The sequence below is a fragment of the Anolis carolinensis genome, unplaced genomic scaffold (assembly GCF_035594765.1).
Source record: "Anolis carolinensis isolate JA03-04 unplaced genomic scaffold, rAnoCar3.1.pri scaffold_12, whole genome shotgun sequence".
NCBI lineage: Eukaryota > Metazoa > Chordata > Lepidosauria > Squamata > Dactyloidae > Anolis > Anolis carolinensis.
This window is the reverse complement of record NW_026943823.1, coordinates 15,768,080-15,792,615: the sequence shown is the minus strand read 5'-3', so window position 1 is coordinate 15,792,615 and position 24,536 is coordinate 15,768,080. Positions and strand designations below refer to the sequence as shown.

Below are 24,536 nucleotides of genomic sequence, written 5' to 3'. Positions count from 1 at the left end.
TTTTTCCGGCCGCCGCCGGAAGTGTCTCGGCTGGTCCCGCCGGCCCTTGTTGTGGCTGGGCGGCGGCGGCGGGCAGGGCTGCTCCGTCCTCGCCATGGCGGCCTTCGGGGTCCTCAGCTACGAACACCGGCCTCTCAAGCGGCCGCGGCTGGGACCGCCGGATGTGTACCCGCAGGACCCCAAGCAGAAGGAGGTGAGAAGGCGGGGACACTCGGGGCGGAAGGAGCGGGCCTCTCCGCACAGGCGATGCTGCAGCAGAAAGGGCCAATGCCATCCTCAGCTGCACCCAGAGGAACATCGCTATGATTGGTTGCAGAACCGTACAATAATGGGTTGCTGTGAGTTTTCCGGCTATGTTCCAGAAGCATTCTCTCCAGACGTTTCGCCCACATCTATGGCAGGCATCCTCAGAGGTTGTGAGGTCTGTTGGAAACTATGCAAGTGCGTTTTATATCCGTGGAATGTCTAGAGTGGGAGAGAGAGCTCTTGTCTGCCTGAGGCAAGTGTGAATGTGCAATTGGCCAGCTTGGTTAGCATTTAATGGTTTTGCAGATTTGCCTGATTCCTTCCTGGGGGAATCCTTTGTTGGGAGGTGTTAACTGGCCCTGATTGTTTCCTGCCTGGAATTCCCCAGTCTTCGGAGTGTTTTTATTTACATACGCCATGGAAATCTACAAGCATGTGGACAATTTCAACCGGAAGGAGAAAACCATGGAAATGAACAAAATCTGGTTACTGGTACTTAAATAACGCTAAAATCAGGAAGTAAATAAGGAACAACACTCAAAAGATGGGAATTCCAGACAGGAAACAATCAGGGCCAGCTAACATCTCCCAACAAAGGATCACCCAGGCAGGAATTAACCAGGCCTTGAATCTGCAAGGCTTTTCAGTGCTAATCAAAACGATTAATTGGAGCATTCGCGCTTGCCTCCAACAGACAAGAGTTCTTTCTCCCATCCTGGACATTATTCCACACACATATATATACAGTGTTCCCTCACTACTTCGCGGTTCACTTTTCGCGGATTCGCTGTTTTGCGGATTTTCAATAAACTCTAAAAGTATTATAAATCATAAAAAACTACAATTTACAGCCTAAGGAAGGGAGGAAGGAGAAGCCAAAGGGAGAGAAAAGAAGCCCAAGCGGCAACAAGAGGAGAATGAGGTTATTTATCAACACACAATTTGTTGATAAAGACTTAAAAATAGTATATAACTACTAAAATAATGTATAAATATTTAAATAAATATAGTGTCCCTACTTTGCAGATTTTCACTTATTGCGGGTGGTCCTGGAACCTAACCCCAGCAATAAGTGAGGGAACACTGTATACCCTCACAACCTCTGAGGATGCCAGCCATAGATTTTGGTGAAATGTCAGGAGATAATGCCTCTGGAAAATGGCCATACAGCCCAGAAAACTCACAGCAACCCAGTGATTCCGGCCATGAAAGCCTTCAACCTCACAAGAATGCTTTGGAATTCATTTTTAAATCTCATAACTTTGGCCCCATCTACGCTGCCACATAAAATGCAGATTATCTGCTTTGAACTGGATCATATGGCAATGCAGACTTGTATAATCCAGCTCAAGGCAGACAATGTGCGTTATCTGCTTTGATTATGTGGCAGTGTAGAAGCAGCTTCAGGGCTCTTCCAGACAGGCCCTGTATTCCAGGATCTGATCCCAGGTTTTTGCCTTTAATTGGATTATATGAATCCGCACTGCCAAATAATCTGGGATAAAAATAAAGCCTGGAATATCGGGTCTGTCTGGAAGGGCCCTAAGTCAATTTGAACTGGTTCATATTATCAGGGTCCTTCCACACAGCCATATAGCCCAGAATATCTGGTCTGAACTGTATTATCTGGGTCCACACTGCCATATAATCCAGTTAAATGTGTATTTTATACAGCTGTGTGGAAGGGGCCTCAGTCTCTTCTCAGGCTAGACCTTGATTATCAATGCTTTTCCATGCTGTTCTCCAGATGTTTACATTATTTTCTCTGACCACAGTCATGGTATGGAGATGGTCTGGAGTTCCATCAAACACCAGACTGATCCACAATAGCATTGGGATCGAGAGAAGCCATAGTTCTCCCCCTCTTTGGTTGGAACTCTTTACCTGGAATAATAACCCTGTGTCCAGTACTAGTCAAATCCATACAAGAAGGGTATAAGGTGGAAGGTGTCCAGAGAAGGATGATGACCAAAAGGGTCAACGGTTTGCAAACTATGAATCCCTCTAAGGAGAAGGATGAACATCTTAAAAAGTTGTGACTGTTTAGCATGAAGAAGAGAAGGCTGAGAAGGGGCAAGAGAGGCCTGTTGAAATATTGGAAAGCAGGTCACATTGTGTCCTGCTCCAGACACCAGGACACAAGGAAAAGAGGCTCAACCTAAACATTAGGAAGAACTTCCTGGTGATAAAATTTGTTCAGCAATGGAATCTGCTGCCTGGGAGTGTGGTGGAGTCTCCTTCTCTGGAGGCTTTGAGGCAGAAACTGGATTGCCATCTGTCTAGAGGGATCGGATGATGTCTTCCGGCCTGGCAGAAAGAAGGGAGTTGGACTGGATGGCCCTTGGAGGGGTCTCTTCTGAATCTAAGGTTCTATGATTTTGTATTTTTGTATATTAAATCTGGTGAACCCAAAGGACTTTCCCTGGAGTAATAACCCTGTATCCAATTCATTCAATAAGGAGACAGACAAGAAGGAATGTGTCCAGAGAAGGGCAACTGCAATAGCCCAAGGCCTGGAGAATATAAATCCCTCTGAGGGGCTGGATCTGTTTAGCTAGATCCATAGTTATGAATGAGGAAGAACACTTCAGCTAGGAATGTTGATTGTGTTTTAATAGTGTTTTATCCCTTGTTTTAATGATGTTGTATCCCTCCTTGAGCCACAGAGAAAGGTGGGCAATATTATTATTAGTATATACACACCAACATTAGTACACAGTAAACAAGATCACTATGCTGGCTGTGATATTGGATCACACGTTGGATGATTCCCAAATGTCTAGGACTATGTGATTTATCGGTGAATAAGGTGTGCAGATCCGAGTAGGGTAACCTTTTGCAGCTGACAGATGGTGATTTTGACAGTGGCAATTGTTTTCAAGTGCTGGCCAAGGTCTTTATTATTATTGGTATTATTAAGAGAAGCTGCAGTAGAGTGCTTTTGCTTCAGGGAAGGGCAAGGCTCCACTTTGTAGAGTCTTTTTGAAGTCCATTATGGGCAAAAGGTGAAAGTGGGAGGTGCTTTAAAAGCAGCTGAAAAAGTGGGAGAAGAGAGGATTCATCTGGACAGTTTCTGCCAAATAGTTGGAGGATTATGTTTCTGCCAAATAGTTGGAGGATTATGACTTCCCTCAATCTGGAGACTATGTGCCTCCATATCCATGTTGAGTGTCCACATGGATATGGAGGCCAGAATTGATTTCTTGGTTCTGGTTCTTGCCATATGTTCTCTCACCGCTGCTTCTTCTCCCCTGGAAATGACAGCTGTCATCTTCCTCTCGATCTGTTTGTTTGGAAATATACTCTTTTAACCCATGGAAGCTCTATAGATGTCAGCTTGGAGTTTCTGAGGGACACTCATAGATCAGAGACAGACATTGGCAGTACTACTTTTTTTGTACAGCAGTTAGTTGGGGATTCTGGATGCTGTAGTCCCAAAGAGTAGCTTTTTTCCACATACTGGCTGACGCAATGTTATTGAATACTTTTTTGTCGTTATGGAGCTGCGTGCTCTTTCCATTTAGCCTTATTATCCTGGAACCGTTGAACCAGTTGTCTCCAAAGCAATCTATTTGATCAGCTGGAAGAGTATTTTGGGTGAAAAGTATTGTGTGTACTCCAGTTTCCTATGTAGAGCCACCACACTCAGCATTGCTGTATTTGCAGCTCTGGTTCTGCCGCTGTCAAAAGAATACATCTCTTGCGTCTTGGCAAATAATGGGCCTCACATATGACTTAGTCAGATTACTCTCAGGGTGCCCCTCTCCCTGTTTGTTTTGGCGTAACATTTGTCCCGCTGTGTGCCTTCTCCTTTCTCGATCAGGACGAACTCACAGCTCTCAACGTGAAGCAGGGTTTCAACAACCAGCCAGCTGTCTCTGGAGATGAACATGGAAGTGCCAAAAACGTCAACTTCAACCCTGCCAAGGTGGGATAATCTGGACCATGCTGGAGATAGGCCTAAATCTGGGCTTCTAGAGAATGGGAACAAGTTTCGCCCTCAGTATCTTGGACTTCTGATTGTACAGCGTACTAAAAAAATGAATCTGTAAATACAAACATTGCACCCTGTTGACCTTATTATACCTTATATCCTCACTGTAAGACTAAAACAGAATTGGGGAAGTTTGACTTGATTGAGGCAAAATTTTATTCCATTTCATCCCTATTCAAGGTGTGCTGGAAGAGATGTTAATTTCTAGTCGCCAATTTGGGAAACTTAAAAAAAATGTCTGGAGGGATGGATGAATGCACATTTGTGGCTGGTTTGGGATCATTTGTGGCAGTTTTCATGTGAAACATTGCCCTCCAAAAGTGAGCAGAATTTTTCTTTGGCTGTGCCTTCTTACTTTAACAGTTCAATGGAAGATGGCCTTCAGTTGATGCATAATGCAGGGGCACTTGTGCTTTTCTTTGTCATGGAGAAAAATATGTGGGAGAACTCCTGATCTCTAAGCCCCTTGATCTCTGTTCCAGATAAGTTCCAACTTCAGTAGCATCATTGCAGAGAAGCTGCGTTGCAACACCCTGCCGGACACTGGCCGCCGAAAACCACAAGTGAACCAGAAGGATAACTTCTGGCTGGTGACGGCCCGCTCCCAGAGCGCCATCAACAACTGGTTCAACGATCTCGCTGGGACCAAGCCCCTCACTCACCTGGCTAAGAAGGTATAGGCCATTTTCTGCCAATAACTAACTCTTAGGGGAGCCATTTCAGCCTTTTTGGAACAGAGAGCCCTGTACAAAAGCTAGGAAACCACCAAAGTATGATTCCATTGGGAAAGGCACATATCTACCTGAGAAAATCTGTGAAGGATCCCAGGAGAGCCTGATGTTTCCAAACCATCGCTAAAGGAAACTGAGAAGGGAAGGGAAAGTACACTCAACAGCCATGGAGCGAGCTTAACTTGGAGAAGTCAGAATGACTCAGAAGCAGTAATGTAGTCACAACGTATGGGAACTTTGATATGTTTTAATCATCTGAAAGATTATTTATAATTAATATATATATGTTTTTATAGTTTTATAATATTGTGTTTTACTGTTATTGTTATTGTCTGAATCTGGCATTGAATTATTGCCGTAGTTTGTAAGCCGCCCTGAGTCCCCCTTCGCGGGTAAGAAGGGTGGGGTATAAGTACAGTAAATAATAAATAGTAGTAATAACTGAAATGAATAATAGAAAAGAGACAGGACTAGTTAAAATGTTGAGACCATGAAATGGCATATTCCAAATGACTGAACCACTCACCTTAGAGCTTTGCTCTCTTTGGTTCCCATCTCAGAGTGTGGACCCTTCTTTGATTCTCCCCCCTACCTCCCACTCTGTCCCTTGGCAGGTGCCCATCTTCAGTAAGAAGGAAGAAGTCTTTGGCTACCTCGCAAAGTATACTGTGCCTGTAATGAGAGCGGCCTGGCTGATCAAGATGACCTGCGCCTATTACGCGGCCATTACAGAGACCAAGGTGAAGAAGCGGCACGTCATCGACCCCTTCAGTGGTAAGGGTGGCTTCTGCCGCAGTGCAGAAACCTCCTGACTTGGTCAGGAGTGTCTGAGAAATTCTTCTAACAGTTCACATGAAGGCAAGGGTCCCAGACCAGTTGCATATTCCTTCCTCCTTCGGCAACATCTCTTCTCCTTTTCAGAATGGACACAGATCATCACCAAGTTCCTCTGGGAGCAGCTGCAGAAGATTGCTGACTACCACCGGCAGCTGATGGCACAGAGCAGCTGCGGCTCTCCCTCCAACCTCATGCCCCAGGAAGTGGAGCATTCGCTGAAGCAGTGGGACTACAACGAGAAGCTGGCCATGTTCATGTTCCAGGTGAGAGGAGGGGAGGGGGGAGCCAGTTGAGAGAAGGGAGGTGGATGCTGAGGCCCACTTCGGGAAGTTGGTGGGACACCAGCAAAAGGCTTCATTGCCCTGGTGGCCTGCTGCCAACTCACCTCTCCTCCCCCTTTGCTTCCAGGATGGGATGCTGGACCGCCACGAGTTCTTGACCTGGGTGCTGGAGTGCTTTGAGAAGATTCGGCCAGGCGAAGATGAGCTCCTGAAGCTACTCTTGCCTCTGCTTCTGCAGGTTGTCTCTTCCTTTCTAACTGGGTGTGCAACTAGATGCTGTGTAGATGTTGTTAGGAACCCTTCAGTTAGTATTAATTGGAGGAAGACAGGGCTCAGAGGTCAAAACACCCAGAAGGCCATTATTTATTTATTCATTTATTTATTTCCATCATTTCTATCCTGCCCTTCTCACTCGAAGGGACTCAGAGCGGCTTACAAAACTGGCAGAATTCGATGCCAATACACAACAATACAAAATAATAAAAACATAAGCAGTTAAATACAGATTTAAAATAATACAAAATATTTGAGCCATTCATGCACAAAAACCTTGTACATAAACCTTAGTCCAGACCGAGTCGAAGCCAACAAAACCTATTATTTGAACGCTTGCTCACATAGCCAGGTCTTCACTTTCTTTCTAAAACTCAGAAGGGATGGAGTCTGCCGAATGTCACTAGGGAGGGAGTTCCACAGCCGAGGAGCCACCACTGAGAAAGCCCTGTCTCTCGTCCCCGCCAGCTTTAATTTTTTTATTTGCCCCTGCTCCCCTTTAAAGTCTCTATCAAAGGTATTTTCTCAGCAACGTATATTTAGAGGTTGTTTGCCTTTGCCTTTCTTTGAGGCTGAGAGAGTGGGACTTGCCGACCAGTGTGTTTCCAGGGCTGTGTAAGGATTTGAACCCTGATCTCTCAGAGTCCTGGTCCAATGCTCAGACCACTTTGCACGTTCACTCTTGTTGCTTGTTATGTACTTTGCCATTATTTTTCATTGCCTTCTTTGGGGAAAAGCCCTTTGCAAGAGCATGACATTACACTCTGAAAAGGTTTCTGGGGCCACAGTTCTGATGTGAAACATCAGCAAAATGCATAATGAAACCTTGGCATTTACTGCCACAGGATGGAGCCCTTGGTTGTCTGTTTGGATGATGTTTATAAGGGATTGGTGGCACGCCTAGCTATTAGGATCATCCTGAATTGCTATAAATTATTTTTATAGCTTTTTGACCATATTTAGATTTCTTTAATGAAAATAATTCATGAATATAATTGAGGTTCTATAGATTATTTCACCAAGCACTTTATAAGACTGATATTGATTACTGTTGTTTTATACCTGCAGCTATTGCTGTATTTTACTGATTTTAACCAGAAGGGTTTTGTGATGTGTGATGTTTATGTTGACTGTTATTGTTTTATGTTATTGTTTCTGCACCTTTTGTATTTTGTGTGTTCGCACCTTGGAGTGCTTTGTGAGCCGCTCCGAGTTCCTCTGGGAGTTGGTGGCGGGGTATAAATAAAGTTTATTATTATTTATTACTATTCAATCATCTCCATAAAAGATGTTTAGAATCATAGAATCAGAGTTGGAAGAGACCACATGGTCCATTAATTACTTTGTCCATTCCATATTGCTCAGGTTGAAAACTGATTTCTTTTTGCTTTTGCCATGTTTCATCTTGTGACCCGTGTGTGTGTTCTTCCCTGGAATTAAACCACCTTTTCTCTCTCTTTCTCTCTTCCTGCAACAGTATTCCGGGGAGTTCGTGCAGTCAGCTTACTTGTCCAGGCGCCTGGCCTACTTTTGCACCCGCAGGCTTGCCATGCTGCTGGACAGCACTGGCGGGCACCAGGCACACCACTTGTCGGCACAAGCAGCCCCCCCGCTCCCTTCCACGCCGACCCCCCAACCCGCAGCAGGCAACCCACCCCCCAGTCCCTTCAGCGACCTGCTGCTGTGTCCTCAGCACCGGCCAGTGGTCTTTGGCCTCAGCTGCATCCTCCAGGCAAGTTGGAGCAATAGGACCAAAGCTACCAGGATCAGCGATCTATTAGAGAGTGTCTAAAGGAGAGAGGAGCAAATTCAGGAGACTCGAGGACTGTTTCCCACACATTTAAAAAGAAATGACTGAATGGCCACTCTTGGGTTTAGGGAGAGAGGAGAACGGCTTTCCCTTGGGGCAGGTACAGCTTTGGAAGTCACTTGAAGCCCATGGGCCAAATGATCTCCCCCTTAAAAGATGGGAAAGTAAGCTTATTTACTCCTAAATACTGGGAATGCAGGGCTTGTTAACAGAGATTGGAACCAGATCGTCACCAGGACCTTTTATTTTTACTAGCTTGTTCATTTGAGCAAAAGTATCTATGGTATTTAATTGAGATGATGGGGAAAATGGGATTTGTTGAATCAAATGCCTTTTTTGGTAGGTACAGTAGAGTCTCACTTATCCAACACTCGCTTATCCAACGTTCTGGATTATCCAACACATTTTTGTAGTCAATGTTTTCAATACATTGTGATATTTTGGTGCTAAATTTGTAAATACAGTAATTACTACATAGCATTTATTTATTTATTTGTTTAATTTATATACCGCTCTTCTCCCCCAGGGGGACCCAGAGCAGTTAGGGAAGAAGATAGATCCCTACCCCAAGAGTCTTATCTATATATGTAAAAGGGTAATGAAATTTCGACCTAGGACAAAACAACAAAACTGCACATCCCAGAAACACTAAACTTGGCAGCACAACCCCTCATCCATGCCTCTACATTCATACAACAAAAAGAAAAGAAAAATAAAGTCCTAATTAGAGGGAGATGAATAATTGTTTTTATCCAATTGCTGCCAGTTAGAAGGCTAAGCTCCGCCCACTTGGTCTCGTAGCAACCCACTCACCCTGGGGACAGGCAGAGTCAGGCCTCACTTAGGCCTCTTCCACACTGCCTATAAAATACAGATTATCAGATTTGAACTGGATTATATGGCAGTGTAGACTCAAGGCCCTTCCACACAGCTATATAACCCATTTATAATGGACTTAATGTCAGGGGAAAATCTTTACCTTAACTACCACCAATTCCTCAATACTTTATTTCCCATACACCATACTTTGCCACAGCAACGCGTGGCCGGGCACAGCTAGTAGTGTATAATTCAGTTCGGTATAAGATCACAAGCTTATACCTCCATCACAGCCATGCCTTGGTTTCAGTTGTTTCCAAGACCCTCTTTGGATAGCAAAACCAGTGGATGCTCAAGTTCCATTATATAGTTACAAATAAAAATGGTATTATATAGTAAAATGGTGACCTGTTGTACTTTAGGAGGAAATAAATAAGGGGCAGGACAGAATAGTATTTGGTTACAAAGGGAGAGTACTGTGTTTCTCAGCAGCTCAGCCTTTCTCTCTCTCCCATTTGCAGAGCATTGTTCTGTGTTGCCCCAGTGCCCTTGTCTGGCACTATTCCCTCACTGACAGCAGGATAAAGACCGGCTCCCCGCTGGACCACTTGCCCATCGCCCCCTCTAATTTGCCCATGCCTGGGGTTAACACAGGCTTCATGCAACAGGTGAGGAGCTGCCCCCCCGGCACTTTTGGCCTGGCCAACCTCTTGAGCATCTTTGCGGAATGCTAGCGAGGCTTCAGGGCACCCTCATTCACATACCCTTTCCTCTAATGCCCCTTCCCTGCCAGGTCCGAGCGAAGCTCCGGGAGATTGAGCAGCAGATCAAGGAGCGGGGCCAGGCAGTGGAGGTGCGTTGGTCCTTCGACAAATGCCAGGAAGCCACTGCAGGTGAGTCCGCGCCTGAACTCTGCCACGGTTTGCTGCATAGTTTTGTTCCTCCTCAGGCTTGCTCTCCTTGTCTTCTCCCTTCCTCTCTCTGTTTGGTGGCTGAATTACCCTGCCTGTTTTCCTCTCAGCCTCATGATGCCTGGCTTCCTTTTCCTTCCCTCCTCTATCCCAGGGTTCACGATCGGCCGGGTGCTGCACACGTTGGAGGTCCTGGACAGCCATAGTTTTGAAAGGTCGGACTTCAGCAACTCTTTGGACTCCTTGTACAACCGGATCTTTGGGGCAGGACCAAGCAAAGATAGCCATGAGGTACGGCTTGCTCTTGGGGAAAATTGGCTCATGGGAAATTGATATCCAAGGATTTTCTGTAACAGCCTAGCGCTGCGATGGAATCGTATAGTTGGAGGAGACTGCATGGGTCATCTAAGCCAACCGCTACTATGTCATGAATACTTTTTAAACAAAGGTTCTTTTTATTGCAGTTTCAGTGTGAGAGGGTGTATCAGAATTGTTACACTTTTACACAAAGAACAACATTAGAGATACAGGCATACAGATTCTATGTAACTACATTGGTTACAGAAACAACCTACAGTTACATTGGCTAACAAACAAACAAAGAGGAATTACATTTTTACTCAGCATTCACACTTTACCCATACAAACGTTAATTCATCCTTGTAGTCTGGCACCCAGGGCCCCTGATGGCTCAGTGTGTTAAAGCGCTGAGCTGCTGAATTTGCGGACCAGAAGGTCCCAGGTTCAAATCCCGGGAGTGGAATGAGCGCCCGCTGTTAGCCCCAGCTCCTGTTCGAAAACATGCAAATGTGAGTAGATCAATAGGTACCGCTCCAGCGGGAAGGTAACGGCGCTCCATGCAGTCATGCCTATGGCCATATGACCTTGGAGGTGTCTACGGACAATGCTAGCTCTTCGGCTTAAAAATGGAGATGAGCACCAACCCCCAGAGTTGGTCACGACTGGACTTAACATCAGGGGAAACCTTTACCTTAGTCTGACACCAGCCTTGTTTCCTGACAGATCTCCCCTGACGATGATGCCGTTGTGGCTCTTCTGTGCGAGTGGGCTGTCAGCCACAAACGCTCCGGCCGCCACCGTGCGATGGTCGTGGCCAAGCTGCTGGAGAAGCGGCATTCGGAGATCGAAGCAGAGGTGAGCTTCACAGAGGGAGTTGGGAGGACAAAGCAATAGCAGCAGGAAGCAGAAACCAGGTAGAACTCCAGGAACTCCATCAGTCACCAGCCCTTGGGTTGAGGTTTAGGACCCAAGTGCAGAGCCTGGGGCAGGCCGTGAAGCTAAGGTTAGAAGTCTCTGGGTGCGTGATGTTGGCACAAAAATAGTTTGATTTTTGTTCCTGGGATATAAATGTCATTTCTTAATTGGGTCTATCATAAAAACACAGAAAGAGGTTATTAAACCACAAAAAACTTTGTCTTTGTGGAACATCCCACTGTACATTTTGGTATAATTTTTCAATGAATAGCTCATAGAGTTTCAACCAATTCAACATAGTTTCTGGAGTATGACAACTACTTTCAATGTAAATATTACACAATTAAACAAAAAAAAAACACTTTCAAACCAGGAACACAATTTTTTCAAATTTTGTTACATAGTGAATGGAGTCTGCTGTGCATCTGGGGACCAGCGTCACTGTACTGATGCTTCCACAAATAGTGTTTAAGGTTTTTTATTGCCTTGCAGGCCAGAAGGGCTCCCTGAACAGTGAGCAAATAGAAGCAATTGAAACAACTGCATTTATAAAATAAAGAATAAAAAACACATTAAATTACTCTTTTAAAAATTTCCAATGTTTAATTTTATGGCCATGGGTTGTAGCTTGTGTATAAGCCTATGTAGAAATCAAGAGTAGATTTTTAGGGGCCAAAGGTTTTTTAGGGGTTTGGTATGACCCATAGATGACTTAAAGATGGGAATGTCTTGTTTTATTTCTTGTAAATCACCCTGAGTCCTACACTGAGAGAAACATGGTATATAAATACAAGGTAGATCTAAAAGAAGAGAATGAGGTCCCTTCCACACAGATGAATAAAATCCCACATTATCTGCTTTGAACTGGGATATATGGCAGTGTGGACTCAGATAACCCATTTCAAAGCAGATATTTTGGGTTATTTTGCCTTGATATTCTGTGTTATATGGCTGTGTGGAAGGGCCCTGAGAGATTAAAGAGAATACAGTCCTCTAGACCAGGGCTTTTTAAAACTGTGGGTCCTGACCCTAATGAGGTCCCCTTAACTGAATGTTGGGGTCCTGAAAAGATTGGCCACCAAGATATTTACATGAAAATGTTTGCAACAACCTGCAGTAATTACAGTAGGCTCTGCGGGCAGTGCTTCAGCTGTACTCCACAAAGAGAAAAATTAACCTGTTTAGCAAGTCTTGCAAATGCTGATTAATTAACAGTACATGTTTGATTTTATGCCTTTTTTATACCGATATACTTGGGATCACATAAACATTTCCAGACAAGAAGGGGTCATGAGTGGAAAAAGTTTTAAAAGTCCTGCTCTAGATAGCCTGGACCTGAAGCATATAACTGGGAAAAAACTTTTTGATGAGGGACTTCGTTCCTGCTTGAACTCTCCTGAGAACTTTGTCTCCCAAATGAATCTTCTTGAGAGAAGGGAGGGGAAACAAAGCGGAAGAGATAGCCCTCACTCTGTCTTTTCCTTCATTGTTTTCTGCCCAGCGCTGCGGAGATTCGGAAGTGGTGGACGAAAAGGGCTCCATTTCCTCGGGTTCTCTCTCGGCGGTCAATGCTCCTGTCTTCCAGGACGTCCTGATGCAGTTCCTAGACACCCAGGCGCCCATGCTAAGTATGGCTACTTGTCCCAACTTCGTGTCTTCTATGGAGCATACCCAGAATGGGGAAGAAGGCCACTTCCTGACCTCCCTGCTCTTCCCTTGCATTTCCTCGGCAGCCGAACCAGCCAACGAGAACGAGAAAGTGGAGTTTTTCAACCTGGTGTTGCTCTTCTGCGAACTGGTCCGCCATGATGTCTTCTCACACAACATGTACATGTGCACTCTCATCTCCCGCGGTGACCTGGCAATCGACCACGGCCCACGGCCCCCTTCGCCCTTCGATGATGCCGCCGAAGACCACGACCGGAAAGAGGGGGAGGGCAACAGCGGCATCAAGCTGGAGGTCTGTGCGACCGCTAGCGCCAGGAAGTTGGGCAAAGGGGAGGGTCCTTGCGTGTGCGTGTCTGCGTGTGCTTTCGGGGGCTTGCTGGTGGGGCTTCTAGCATCCTGAACGGCCGCGCCTTGTCTCCTGTCTCTCCCAGGACACAGGCCTATCAGAGTGCCAGATGGACATTGACCACAACTCCAGCGCCATTTTTGACGACATGGAGAAGACAGATTTCTCGGTAGGAAAAATCTGGCCAGGGTCTTCCGAACCCTCATATCGCAAAAGAATCCTGACACCGTCTCAGCATTTTTGGACTGAAGCTCTTAACATACCTTATTATTGGCTTCACCAGCTAAGATTGATGGGAATTGTAGTTCTGCAGCTATCTGGAGGTCCATATGAATTCTACCTAGATTTACCAAATTTCCCTGTGCACGCATCAGCTATGGAAGCATGTCGTCAAGACTCTGCCTTTGGTTTTGTTCTACCAACTATACTCCAAATGGCAGTGGAAGAAATCCCCTGAAATAGGTTTTCATAGGTGGACGTTCCCCTTTCTGCATGATGCCATCATTTTGTGGTTTCTCAACTTTTCAGTACTGTTTCTCCCCCATTCTAAAAGGCCTGAAAAATGCCTTTAAAAAGGCTAAATTTCAGACTTTCAGCCATAAAACATGCTGGGTTTTTTTGCCTAAAAGCTCCTTCAGAAAGTGGTCTCCAAGAACCTCTATGGGATTGAACCTGATCCTTGTGGTCAAATGAGTTTCCCGTCCTACCCATAAGGACTCCATTTCTCGAATCAAGAAGTCGGGATGAGCCTTGACATGCCAGATTCTCCCTCCCGGTAGCCAAAGTGAGTGAGAACACCCCTGGCAGCATGGACAGCGGGAGAGACAGAAGCCGGTTGCTGGTGCCCCTTGACATAGTTGGCTTGCTTCCCCCAGGCTTCCCCTTGCTTCCTGGTGCTCAGCGAAAGGTGTGCTGTGCGTGAAAGGCCTGCCGCTCTTTGACGTCTCGGCCAGGAGACTCCAGGCCAACCCTGCTTTTGTCTCCTTCCTGGGCTGCTCTTTCTTCTCTCCGAGGCATGCAGCCATGGGGCCTTACTGTCTCTCTGTGTCCTTTCATTCCCTACAGATGTTCTCCCCTCCCATGCACTGCGAGGCCAAGGCCAGCCCATCCCCTGAAAAGCTGGATCCGGAGAAGGAGAGCAAGCTGCTGCTGCTGAAGGACAGGGCCGCAGATGGCTTGTTGGCTTCGCTCTACGACCAGCCCCGGCACATCCAGTACTCAACACATTTCCCCATCCCTCAGGTAGGATGAGACACAGCCTTGTTCTAGAGAGGTATCGCACTTGCCTTATGCGAAGCTCCTTCTGAATCCAGTGATGCTGTTATTTCACTTCACTTCACTTCACTTTATTTCTTAATTAGTTGCTCTCCACCAGAGTGCTCCGAGCGACTTACAATTTAAAATATCATTCCACAATAGAAAACATTCATCATAAAAACATTCAACCTAAAAACATTCAACAGTGACTATTTGGCAAATTAGATCTGATTTACTTAAATGCACAACCAAACAGCCAAGTCTTGAGCGCTTGTTATGGTCTGAATGCTTCTGGAATCCCTTAGCTCAGTAGTTCTCAACCTGTGGGTCCCCAGATGTTTTGGCCTTCAACTCCCAGAAATCCTAATAGCTGGTAAACTGGCTGGGATTTCTGGAAGTTGTAGGCCAAAACAACTGGGGACCCACAGGTTGAGAACCATTGCCTTAGGTTCCAGCTGTCCCTTCAGACTTTTTATCAGCCAAGTAACCCATCTAAAAGCCCAAAAGGTAGTTTATCTATCCACCTTTTCAGTGCTGTAAATTTATCTCTCTGTATTCATGTGGTTCCATCATGTCTTGGACTCTGCAGGAGACCCACTTTATAGAGATTTTTAAATCTATCACGGTGTGGGGTCCAATTCATGTTCTCAAAGATTAGTCCAAAATTACACTCAGAAGTGATTACATATACAGTAGAATCTCACTTATCCAACGTTCTGGATTATCCAACACATTTTTGTAGTCAATGTTTTCAACACATCGTGATAATTTGGTGCTAAATTCATAAATACAGTAATTACTGCATAGCATTACTGCGTATTGAACTACTTTTTCTGTCAAATTTGTTGGTGCTTAATTTGTAAAATCATAACCTAATTTGATGTTTAATAGGCTTTTCCTTAATCCCTCCTTATTATCCAACATATTCGCTTATGCAACATTCTGCCGGCCCGTTTATGTTGGATAAGTGAGACTACTGTATCCTTTTTAAAATTTGATTTCTAGAGGGATACTATTTTCTCTGCCTCTTGTTTTCTTGCATTCTTGTTGGGGTACATGTCTTACCACAAACTATTTTACTGAATGCTCTATGTGGGCCAACTGGGGAAAGTAGAGGCACATATTTTGTCAGAAATGCAAGACAGCCATGCATACATGGAGAAGCCTCTCAGTTTTCCCTTTTCCAATTGTCGGCTTTTCAGGAGGAGTCCAGTAGCCACGAATGCAACCAGAGGCTGGTGGTCCTCTTTGGAGTTGGGAAGCAGCGTGACGAAGCCCGGCATGCCATCAAGAAGATCACCAAAGACATCCTGAAGGTGTTGAACAGGAAGAGCACAGCTGAGACAGGTCTGTGGGAAGCCTGGCCCCAAAGGACCACCTACTGGGCTGACTGGAAGGGCTGAGGGTAGGAAGGTGGGGGATTCTGAAGGATGCCAGAGCTGAAATGGTCAGATGTACCCATTCCCTGCCCTCTTCTGCCTCCCCGCTCAGTGGGCTGCCAGGGAGGGAACAGAGGTCTGAAAAGAGCACACCTGGAGGGCTTTTGAAATGAGGCCTATTGAGTCACAGGCACCTGGCCTTCTTTTTCAGGAGGGGAGGAAGGGCAGAAGAGGAAAAGGAACAAGCCAGAGGCCTTTCCTACAGCCGAGGACATCTTTGCCAAGTTCCAGCACCTTTCTCATTTCGACCAGCACCTTGTTACCTCTCAGGTGGGCACTTCGAAGGTGGAGGCAACTGAGGGGTGTCTTCCTTATGAGTGGAGCCCTTGGCAGTTTGCTGAAAGAATGTAACTTCCATCAGTGTGGGCCAAACTGGGACCACTGCGCAAGGAAAGCTTCCTATTTACGAGTCTGCTCTTCCCAGGTATCACGCAACGTTTTGGAGCAGATCACCAGCTTTGCCTTAGGGATGTCCTACCACCTGCCTCTGGTACAGCACGTCCAGTTCATCTTTGACCTGATGGAATATTCGCTTAACATCAGTGGGCTCATCGACTTTGCCATCCAGGTGAGCCTTCGGGAGTCTCTGGACTGTTCCTGGTTTGGGGTTGAGTGGCCTTAAAGGGCTTCCAGGTATAATCTGGGAGGGCTTTTCCTAGGTCATTCAACCAAAAATGACACTGATGATGATGATTATGATGATGATAGTGCAATCCCAGGGGACATCAGGATTGAAGAAAAACAACCGGAAAAGCGGGCACAATATGAGGACTTAAAGATTGAATTGCAAAGACTCTGGCACAAGCCAGTCAAGGTGGTCCCAGTGGTGATTGGCACACTGGGTGCAGTGCCTAAAGACCTTGGCCTGCACTTAAACACAATTGGCACTGACAAAATTACCACCTGCCAGCTGCAGAAGGCCACCTTATTGGGATCTGCACGCATTATTCGCCGATACATCACACAGTCCTAGACACTTGGGAAGTGTCTGACGTGTGAGCCAATACAACAGCCAGCAGAGTGTCTGCTGTGGACTCAACTTGTTGTGTTTCAAATAATAATAATAATAATAACAGCAATAACAATAATAATTTTTATTTGTTACCTGCCTCTCCTCACAGTTCGAGGCAGGGTCCAGCACAGTCAAAACATATAAACATAAAATATCTACAGCCAAGTACATATATCAGAACACACCATTATACAGTACATAATACCAAAACACAGTACTAAAATCAACATGTATCGGCAATAAGATGCAAATCCAAAACTCATGAAATTTCACTCAGTTGAAACTACAACTAATTCAGTGTGCAGATGAGACAGGGCAGGAGACCAACCTCCCTATGATGAATGACTTTAGGACTAAATCCATCACTCAGCCTTAGAAGTTACCAGCATTGGCTGTGTTATAGGTAGATGCAGTACCACACCACAATGAGGTTTGACTCTATGAGCGAACCAACCTTCTGACTCTGAGGCCAACTGACTTTGATTGCCTTTCATTAATTTTGTGTTGCAAAACTACTGCAGCAATGTCCCCAAGATCTCTGAGCTTGGTGTGTCTGTATGTGTGATATCTATGTGCTACAACTCAACTCACATTTGTTCTCTCTGATGCTGGGCTCAGTTGCTGAATGAGCTGAGTGTGGTGGAAGCCGAGCTGCTGCTGAAGTCCTCTGATCTGGTGGGCAGCTATACCACCAGCCTGTGCCTCTGCATCGTGGCCGTCCTGCGGCATTATCATTCCTGCCTTATCCTCAACCAGGACCAGATGGCCCAAGTCTTCGAAGGGTAAGGCCTAGGCCCTATTTGGCCCAGACTAAGCGATGACAAAGGGATAGGCCTTGGACTATGATTTGAATTTGCATGATTTTAATCAATGTTTTAATCATTGATGTTTTAATAGTCTGGTTTTTAATTGTAACTGTTTATGTTTGGAATTGTATGTTGTTAGCATTGAATTGTTTCTATTTGTAAGTCCCCTTCAGGATGGGAAGGGTAGGATACAAATGTGAGAAATAAATAAATAACTAAATGGTGGCGGCAGCGGTATTTCCCACCATAGAATCATAGATTCACAGAGATGGAAGAGACCGCATGGGCCACCTAGTACAAACCTCTGCCATGCAGGAAAAGCACAATGGCCATCCTGCCTTTGTTTAAAAGCCTCCAAAGAAGGAGCCTCCACTGGATTCTGAGGTAGAGAGTTCCACTGTTGAACCACTCTTCTTACAGTCTTGTTTACAATCTAAACAAAGGCTGAAAAACTCGGCTTATACTCGAGTATACACGGTACTTTTGTCCCTTCTCCCTTGCCTTTCTTTCCAGGTTGTGTGGGGTGGTAAAGCATGGCATGAATCGTTCTGACGGCTCTTCGGCTGAGCGCTGCATCCTGGCCTACCTCTACGACCTGTACACATCTTGCTCCCACCTCAAAAGCAAATTTGGAGAGCTCTTCAGGTGAGGTACCTTTTGGGTGGGGGCCTTGCGGGCCTCTCCTGGCACTCGAGTACAGAGCAGTAAACCTCTTTCAGCTCAAAGGCCGAATTCAGTTTCAAAGGAATTGCTTGGGGGCTACCTTCTAGGGGTGCAGCAGGTCAAACATAAAAGGGATGGAGTCAGAAATACTGAGCTACCTTAGCTTTTAAAGCCAGTATAGTCCGCTTTAATATGGGTAATATGTTCTCTTTTGGAATCTGTAGGATCTTTGACATGACTTTATGGTTAACTTCCCGTATATAGTTGTGCTGTAGGACCTACACATCCCTAAACAGAACACTTTTCTAGGCATTTGTAGGTCCTCCAGCGTGATCCTGTGGTCAGTTGTCCAAAGGGCTGGGCTGTGGTGCAGGCTGGTGAGCAGCCTGCTGCAATAAATCACTCTGACCATGAGGTCATGAGTTTGAGGCCAGCCCATGGCGGGATGAGCACCCGTCAGTTAAAAAAAATTAAAAAATAGCCCCTGCTTGTTGCTGACCTAGAAACCCGAAAGATAGTTGCATCTATCAAGTAGGAAATAAGGTACCACGTATAAATGAGGAAGTGCCGTCACAGTGGATGATGAAGCAGCTGCTCCCCCCTGTGGCCAGAATCGATCATCCCCTCAGGAGAAGGTTAAATTGCCTCTGCGTCTGTCTCTGTCTCGGTTCTATGTGTATATAGGCATTGAATGTTTGCCCTATATGTATATAATGTGATCCGCCCTGAGTCCCCTTCGGGGTGAGAAGGGCGGAATATAAATACTGTAAATAAATAAATATAGAGTTCTATTGGGGGACATAGAAGTGACCTTAACCGCAGCAAATGTGTAGGGTTGACTGTTTCTATTTAGAGAATTTATGCCACAGCCTTTTGGTGAGAAGGGCTTCCAGGATGGTTTTCAAATCATTACTCTTACTATTTCCTGCCTTACATAGGACATGCAACATGAGGAAATAAAGAAAGGGGAGTGGTAGCTGGGGAGGGGCTGAAGGAGCCAGATTGTGTCTTGAGGTTCCTCATCTGTGATGATGATGTAGCTGAGGCTCTGCTTCCAAGGAATGGGCCCCAGTGGGAGCGGCAGGATCTATAAGGGATATCTCTTGGAAGCAGAGCCTCAGCTGCCAAACTAGATGCTGTCTTGGGGTCTCCCTGTTGTTGGGTGGGGGTGGGGATCCAGCCCGGGAAGATGTTTCAGGAGGCTTCCTGCCTCTTTGACCAATGCCTTCCTGCCCCTCCAGCGACTTCTGCTCCAAGGTGAAGAACACCATCTACTGCAACGTGGAGCCGTCCGATTCCAACATGCTCTGGGAGCCCCTTTTTATGATCGACACCATTGAGAACCCCTCGGCCCACAACTTCACCTACACCAACCTGGGCAAGAGCCTCACCGACAACCCAGCCAACCGCTACAGCTTTGTGTGCAACGCCCTGATGCACGTCTGCGTGGGGCACCACGACCCAGACCGGTGAGCGCTGGGATGGATATCGGGCAAGGGCTATGCTTGGGATGCCCAGTTGTAACCATAAAGAGCAGATTAAACAAGTTTTGCTGTATTGATTTGAGTCTAACATACACCTCAGTTTCCAAAACCCTGAAACTAAATAAAGGATTTGCTGCCAAATGTCTTGCGCAGCGGCGAAAGGTGCCCTTTTTGTAGTTTGGCCCCAAAAGGTCTGCATTACAGTTGCTGCCTGCTTAGCATTCCTTCTTTAGAAACAAGAGTCTAAGCACGCAGCAACAGCAAGGTACACCTTTTGTGGCCAAATTACACTTTTTGTCGCTGCACATAACATTTGGCAGGAAATCCTTTTTTTTTAGTTTCAGGGTTTTGAAAACTGAGGTGCGCATTAGATTCAACGGCGCATTCGACTTGAGAAAATACAGGTAATTTTAAGTATTAATGTAAACAATATAGTTTATATTTGATTATTAATATTATTTTATCATTCAATACGTCCAATCATTCGGTTGAGGTGCGCATTAGATTCGATGGTGCATTAGACTCGAGTAAATGCAGGCAATTTTAAGTATGAATATCAACAATATAGTTTATTTATACAGTAGAGTCTCACTTAATAATAATAATAATAATAATAATAATAATAATAATAATAATAAAACTTTATTTATACCCCGCCACCATCTCCCCAACGGGGACTCGGGGCGGCTTATATGGGGCCATGCCCAGAACAATACAATATAAACAGGATATAAAAGAACAACACATCACAACACACTGAACAATACAATAAATAATAATATCCATTACAATACAATACACTTATCCAAGACTCGCTTATCCAAGGTTCTGGATTATCCAAGGCATTTTTGTAGTCAATGTTTTTAATAAATCATGATATTTTGGTGCTTAATTCGTAAATACAATAATTACTGCATAGCATTATTTCGTATTGAACTACTTTTTCTGTCAAATTTGTTGTATAACATGATGTTTTGGTGCTTAATTTGTAAAATCATAACCTAATTTGATGTTTAATAGGCTTTTCCTTAATCCCTCCTTATTATCCAAGATATTCGCTTATCCAAGGTTCTGCTGGCCCGTTTAGCTTGGATAAATGAGACTCTACTGTATTTGATTATATATTAATATTATTTTAACATTCAATTATTTATTTATTTTATTATTTTATTTACAGCATTTATATTCCGCCCTTCTCACCCCAAAGGGGACTCAGGGCGGATCACATTACACTTATAGACAAACATTCAATGCCTTTTAACATAGAACAAAGACAAACAAACATAGGCTCCGAGCGGGCCTCGAACGCATGACCTCCTGGTCAGATTGATTCATTGCAGCTGGTTACAGCTGGCTTGCTCTCCAGCCTGCGCCACAGCCCAATACGCCCATCGTGTCTTGCAACGGACATCCTAAATGTGTCTGCCTGGCTGACAATCATAACTGGGGCTCATTTTTTGGGGTAGGGCTTGTACTGCAAGCCTCCAGGAAAAAGTCATGCTATTTATGAAAAAAGGGCTTATTTTCCAGTGAGGTCTTATTTTAGGGGAAAGAGGGTCACAGCTGATTGATTGCTATTTGAAGTGTCCTTGTGTAGCAGTGGATATTTTGAGGCATTCCAACCAATGGCCTTTCTCACTTTCTTTCTTTCTCTCTCTTCTGTGCCATTTCTTTCTCAGGGTCAATGACATTGCAATCCTTTGTGCCGAACTGACTGGTTACTGCAAGTTGCTGAGTGCGGAGTGGCTGGGAGTCCTGAAAGCCCTGTGCTGCTCCTCCAACAACGGGACATGCGGCTTCAACGACCTCCTCTGCAACGTGGATGTAAGGACAGGGCCGGGATGGACATTCGAGGGCACTGATTCAAAGGAGAGGGGGGAGGACAGCATTCTGGGTGGACTTAGAGGGAGAGAGATGTGCATGCCGATTAGACTGGTAGAGAGAAGGAAGGAAGCAGAGTGTCATCTGACTGATGGGCGGACTAGGGTTTTGTTGGGGGACTTCAAAAAAGGAGAAAGCAGTTGAAAAGTTAAGCAGCAACAGCAGCCACAATTTAGCATATCCGAAGCTTCTCGAGCACAGCAGCAGAGTGATTGAGCTTCATCAATTACAGAAGCAGAGTCAAGCTTTAAAAGTTACGAAATACTTTTTATATCGGAAAGTTAGGGACTAGCTATCTACTTGCCTACCTCTCTGGAGACACTGAGTTGCTGTGAGTTTTCCGGGCTGTATGGCCCTGTTCCAGAAGCATTCTTTCCTTATGTTTTGCCCACATCCATGGCAGCTATCCTCAGAGGTTGTGAGGTATATTGGAAGCTAGGTCTGTGAGGTTTATATATCTTTGGAAGGTCCAGGGTGGGAGAAAGAACTCTTGTCTGTTGGAGGCAAGGGTGAATGTTCCAATTAATCACCTTGATTAGCACTGAAAAGCCTTGCAGCTTCAGGGCCTGACTGCTTCCTGCCTGGAATCCTTTGTTGGGCGGTGTTAGCTGGCCCTGATCGTTTTATTTCTGGGACTTCCCTGTCTTCTGAGTGTTGTTCTTTATTTACTGTCCTGATTTTAGAGTTTTTAAATACTGGTAGCCAGACTTTGTTCATTTTCATGGTTTCCTCCTTTCTGTTGAAATTGTCCACATGCTTGTGGATTTCAATGGCTTCTCTACGTAGTCTTGACATGGTGGTTGTTAGAGTGGTCCAGCATTTCTTTGTTCTGAAATAATATGCTGTGTCCAGGTTATTTAATTATTTCTCCCCTTCTGCAGGTGAGCGACTTGTCCTTCCATGATTCCCTTGCCACGTTTGTGGCCATCCTCATTGCCCGCCAATGTCTCCTCCTTGAGGACCTCATCCGCTGTGCAGCCATCCCCTCCCTGCTCAATGCCGGTGAGTCCCTTCACGCCTGACAGGGTCATTTGGTTGCATAAAAGGGACAGGAGGTGAACCAGGATTACTGCAGAGTAGAAACCAAACTTTGCAATACAGGCAGTCCCTGGGTTACGGACAAGAGAGGATCTGTAGGTTTGTTCTCAAGTTGAATGTGTTTGTCAGTCGGAACAAGCACATTCTTCCAATGTAACTCCATTCAAATATATGTATGTATATATGTGTGTGTTTGTCTATCTATCTAGCACTAGCTTTGGATAGCACAGGAAACTCCTAACTAATGCTTATGTTGCTCCATGGGTCCCTGTTCAGAAGATTTCATCTCTCTTTCTGTCCCTGCGACAATTGAATTTTGAAAAAAAATGACTTGTTGTGGAAACAAGAATTGGAGAGAATGCTTCATTGGAGACCCCTTTCCCCCATGATAATAACTCTTTCAGGAGTGGATTTCCCTTTTGAGGGGTAGATTCCTCTCACTTCCTGTTGTCTCAGCCTTGTTGTTAACTATGACTCAGATGTCAGTCGGACGTCTGGAAGTAGTTGCTTTTTGGACCCCAAAACCACAGCAATGCCAGCTGGGTTCTGGGAGCCACCGGGAGCCAAAGTGCTGCTGTTTACAATCAGGGCCAGTATTTATCTTCATAGTTGCTTTGCAACAAAGCCCTTACGTAGAAAGGTAAGAATGCGATCTCAGTGGAGGTCCTGTGTTTCTTTCCTGCAGCTTGCAGTGAGCAGGACTCTGAGCCCGGCGCCCGCCTGACCTGCCGGATCTTGCTGCACCTTTTCAAGACTCCTCAACTGAATCCTTGCCAGCAGGACAGCAGTAAGCAGCCCCTTCCTGATTAGTCGCTCTCTCTGTCTCTTGGAGAATACTGTTTAGACCTTGTTCCTCATACACAAGTGACGATCAACCAGTTGTTCTTTGCCAGCCTTCCCTCAGCACCTTGTTAGTACTCTTAAAGTTAAACCAACACAATGTCTTTTTTAAAAATAGGAATCTCTATGTGGAATAGATGAGTAGCGTATTTAAAGATTATCCTACAACATTGTTTAGTGATTTAAAATATTAGATAACAATGTTAGATAACAAATGTTAGACAACAAAATTATTTGTTTACTATAAGTAATTTTTTGGTCTGCTTTCTTATGGTTGTATGTTATTAGACTGGGGTAGAGTCAGAGATGTTTGTCCAAAATATAATATATAGTTTATTATTATTATGGAGCCCCCGGTAGTGCAATGGGTTAAACCCTTTTGTTGGCTGGACTGCTGACTGAAAGGTTGGTGGTTCGAATCTGGGGAGCGGGGTGAGCTCCCATCTGTCAGCTCCAGCTTCTCATGCAAGGACATGAGAGAAGCCTCCCACAGGATAGTAAAACATCCAAGTGTACCCTGGGCAATGTCCTTGCAGACGGCCAATTCTCTCACATCAGAAGTGACATGCGGTTTCTCAAGTCGCTGTTGACACAAAAAAAGAAATATTATTAGAAGGTTTACAATCACCAATGTTAGAACATTAAAATCTATTGAGGAAACAATATTTGAAGGTCTGAAGAATATTGCAGTGTAGTAGTAGTAGTACTTACTTAGGCGATCCCTCGTAGTTCAAGGACAATTGTCTTCCATCTCTGGTGTAGTAAATACTATACAGATGTATCATCTGGTAGTTATACCGTATCTATCATTGGTGTGTTCTAGTTTGTCTTTTTATTGAAATACACACACACACACACACACACACACACACACACACACATATATAGAGGGGGGGAGAGGTTAGTGCAAAGTATTCATTGGGGTTGAGCCCAAACTTAACACTAATTTTTTTAATGTGGCAAGAGGGTGCCAAATCCCAGAAAC

At 45.0% G+C, this 24,536-nt stretch overlaps 1 protein-coding gene across 2 annotated transcripts in view; it reads left to right on the top strand.

The window, feature by feature from the left end:
* Window positions 1-13: 13 nt before the first annotated feature.
* The window catches only part of med12 (mediator complex subunit 12), a 44,658-nt gene continuing 20,135 nt past the window's right edge, over window positions 14-24,536 (top strand). Inside the window, exons 1-24 of one of the 2 annotated variants that reach the window (XM_062964114.1) lie at window positions 14-193; window positions 4,070-4,174; window positions 4,723-4,914; window positions 5,586-5,745; window positions 5,893-6,071; window positions 6,217-6,327; window positions 7,840-8,094; window positions 9,513-9,659; window positions 9,785-9,884; window positions 10,057-10,193; window positions 10,926-11,057; window positions 12,619-12,745; window positions 12,851-13,077; window positions 13,217-13,300; window positions 14,197-14,373; window positions 15,591-15,735; window positions 15,979-16,097; window positions 16,252-16,395; window positions 17,458-17,621; window positions 18,159-18,290; window positions 19,550-19,777; window positions 21,472-21,616; window positions 22,555-22,675; window positions 23,397-23,498. In XM_062964114.1, the coding sequence (XP_062820184.1) occupies window positions 95-193; window positions 4,070-4,174; window positions 4,723-4,914; window positions 5,586-5,745; window positions 5,893-6,071; window positions 6,217-6,327; window positions 7,840-8,094; window positions 9,513-9,659; window positions 9,785-9,884; window positions 10,057-10,193; window positions 10,926-11,057; window positions 12,619-12,745; window positions 12,851-13,077; window positions 13,217-13,300; window positions 14,197-14,373; window positions 15,591-15,735; window positions 15,979-16,097; window positions 16,252-16,395; window positions 17,458-17,621; window positions 18,159-18,290; window positions 19,550-19,777; window positions 21,472-21,616; window positions 22,555-22,675; window positions 23,397-23,498 (3,532 nt within the window). In that variant the 5' untranslated portion in view covers window positions 14-94. The remainder of the gene's footprint in view (window positions 194-4,069; window positions 4,175-4,722; window positions 4,915-5,585; window positions 5,746-5,892; window positions 6,072-6,216; window positions 6,328-7,839; window positions 8,095-9,512; window positions 9,660-9,784; window positions 9,885-10,056; window positions 10,194-10,925; window positions 11,058-12,618; window positions 12,746-12,850; window positions 13,078-13,216; window positions 13,301-14,196; window positions 14,374-15,590; window positions 15,736-15,978; window positions 16,098-16,251; window positions 16,396-17,457; window positions 17,622-18,158; window positions 18,291-19,549; window positions 19,778-21,471; window positions 21,617-22,554; window positions 22,676-23,396; window positions 23,499-24,536) is intronic. The other variant, XM_062964115.1, reaches the window with a different exon arrangement.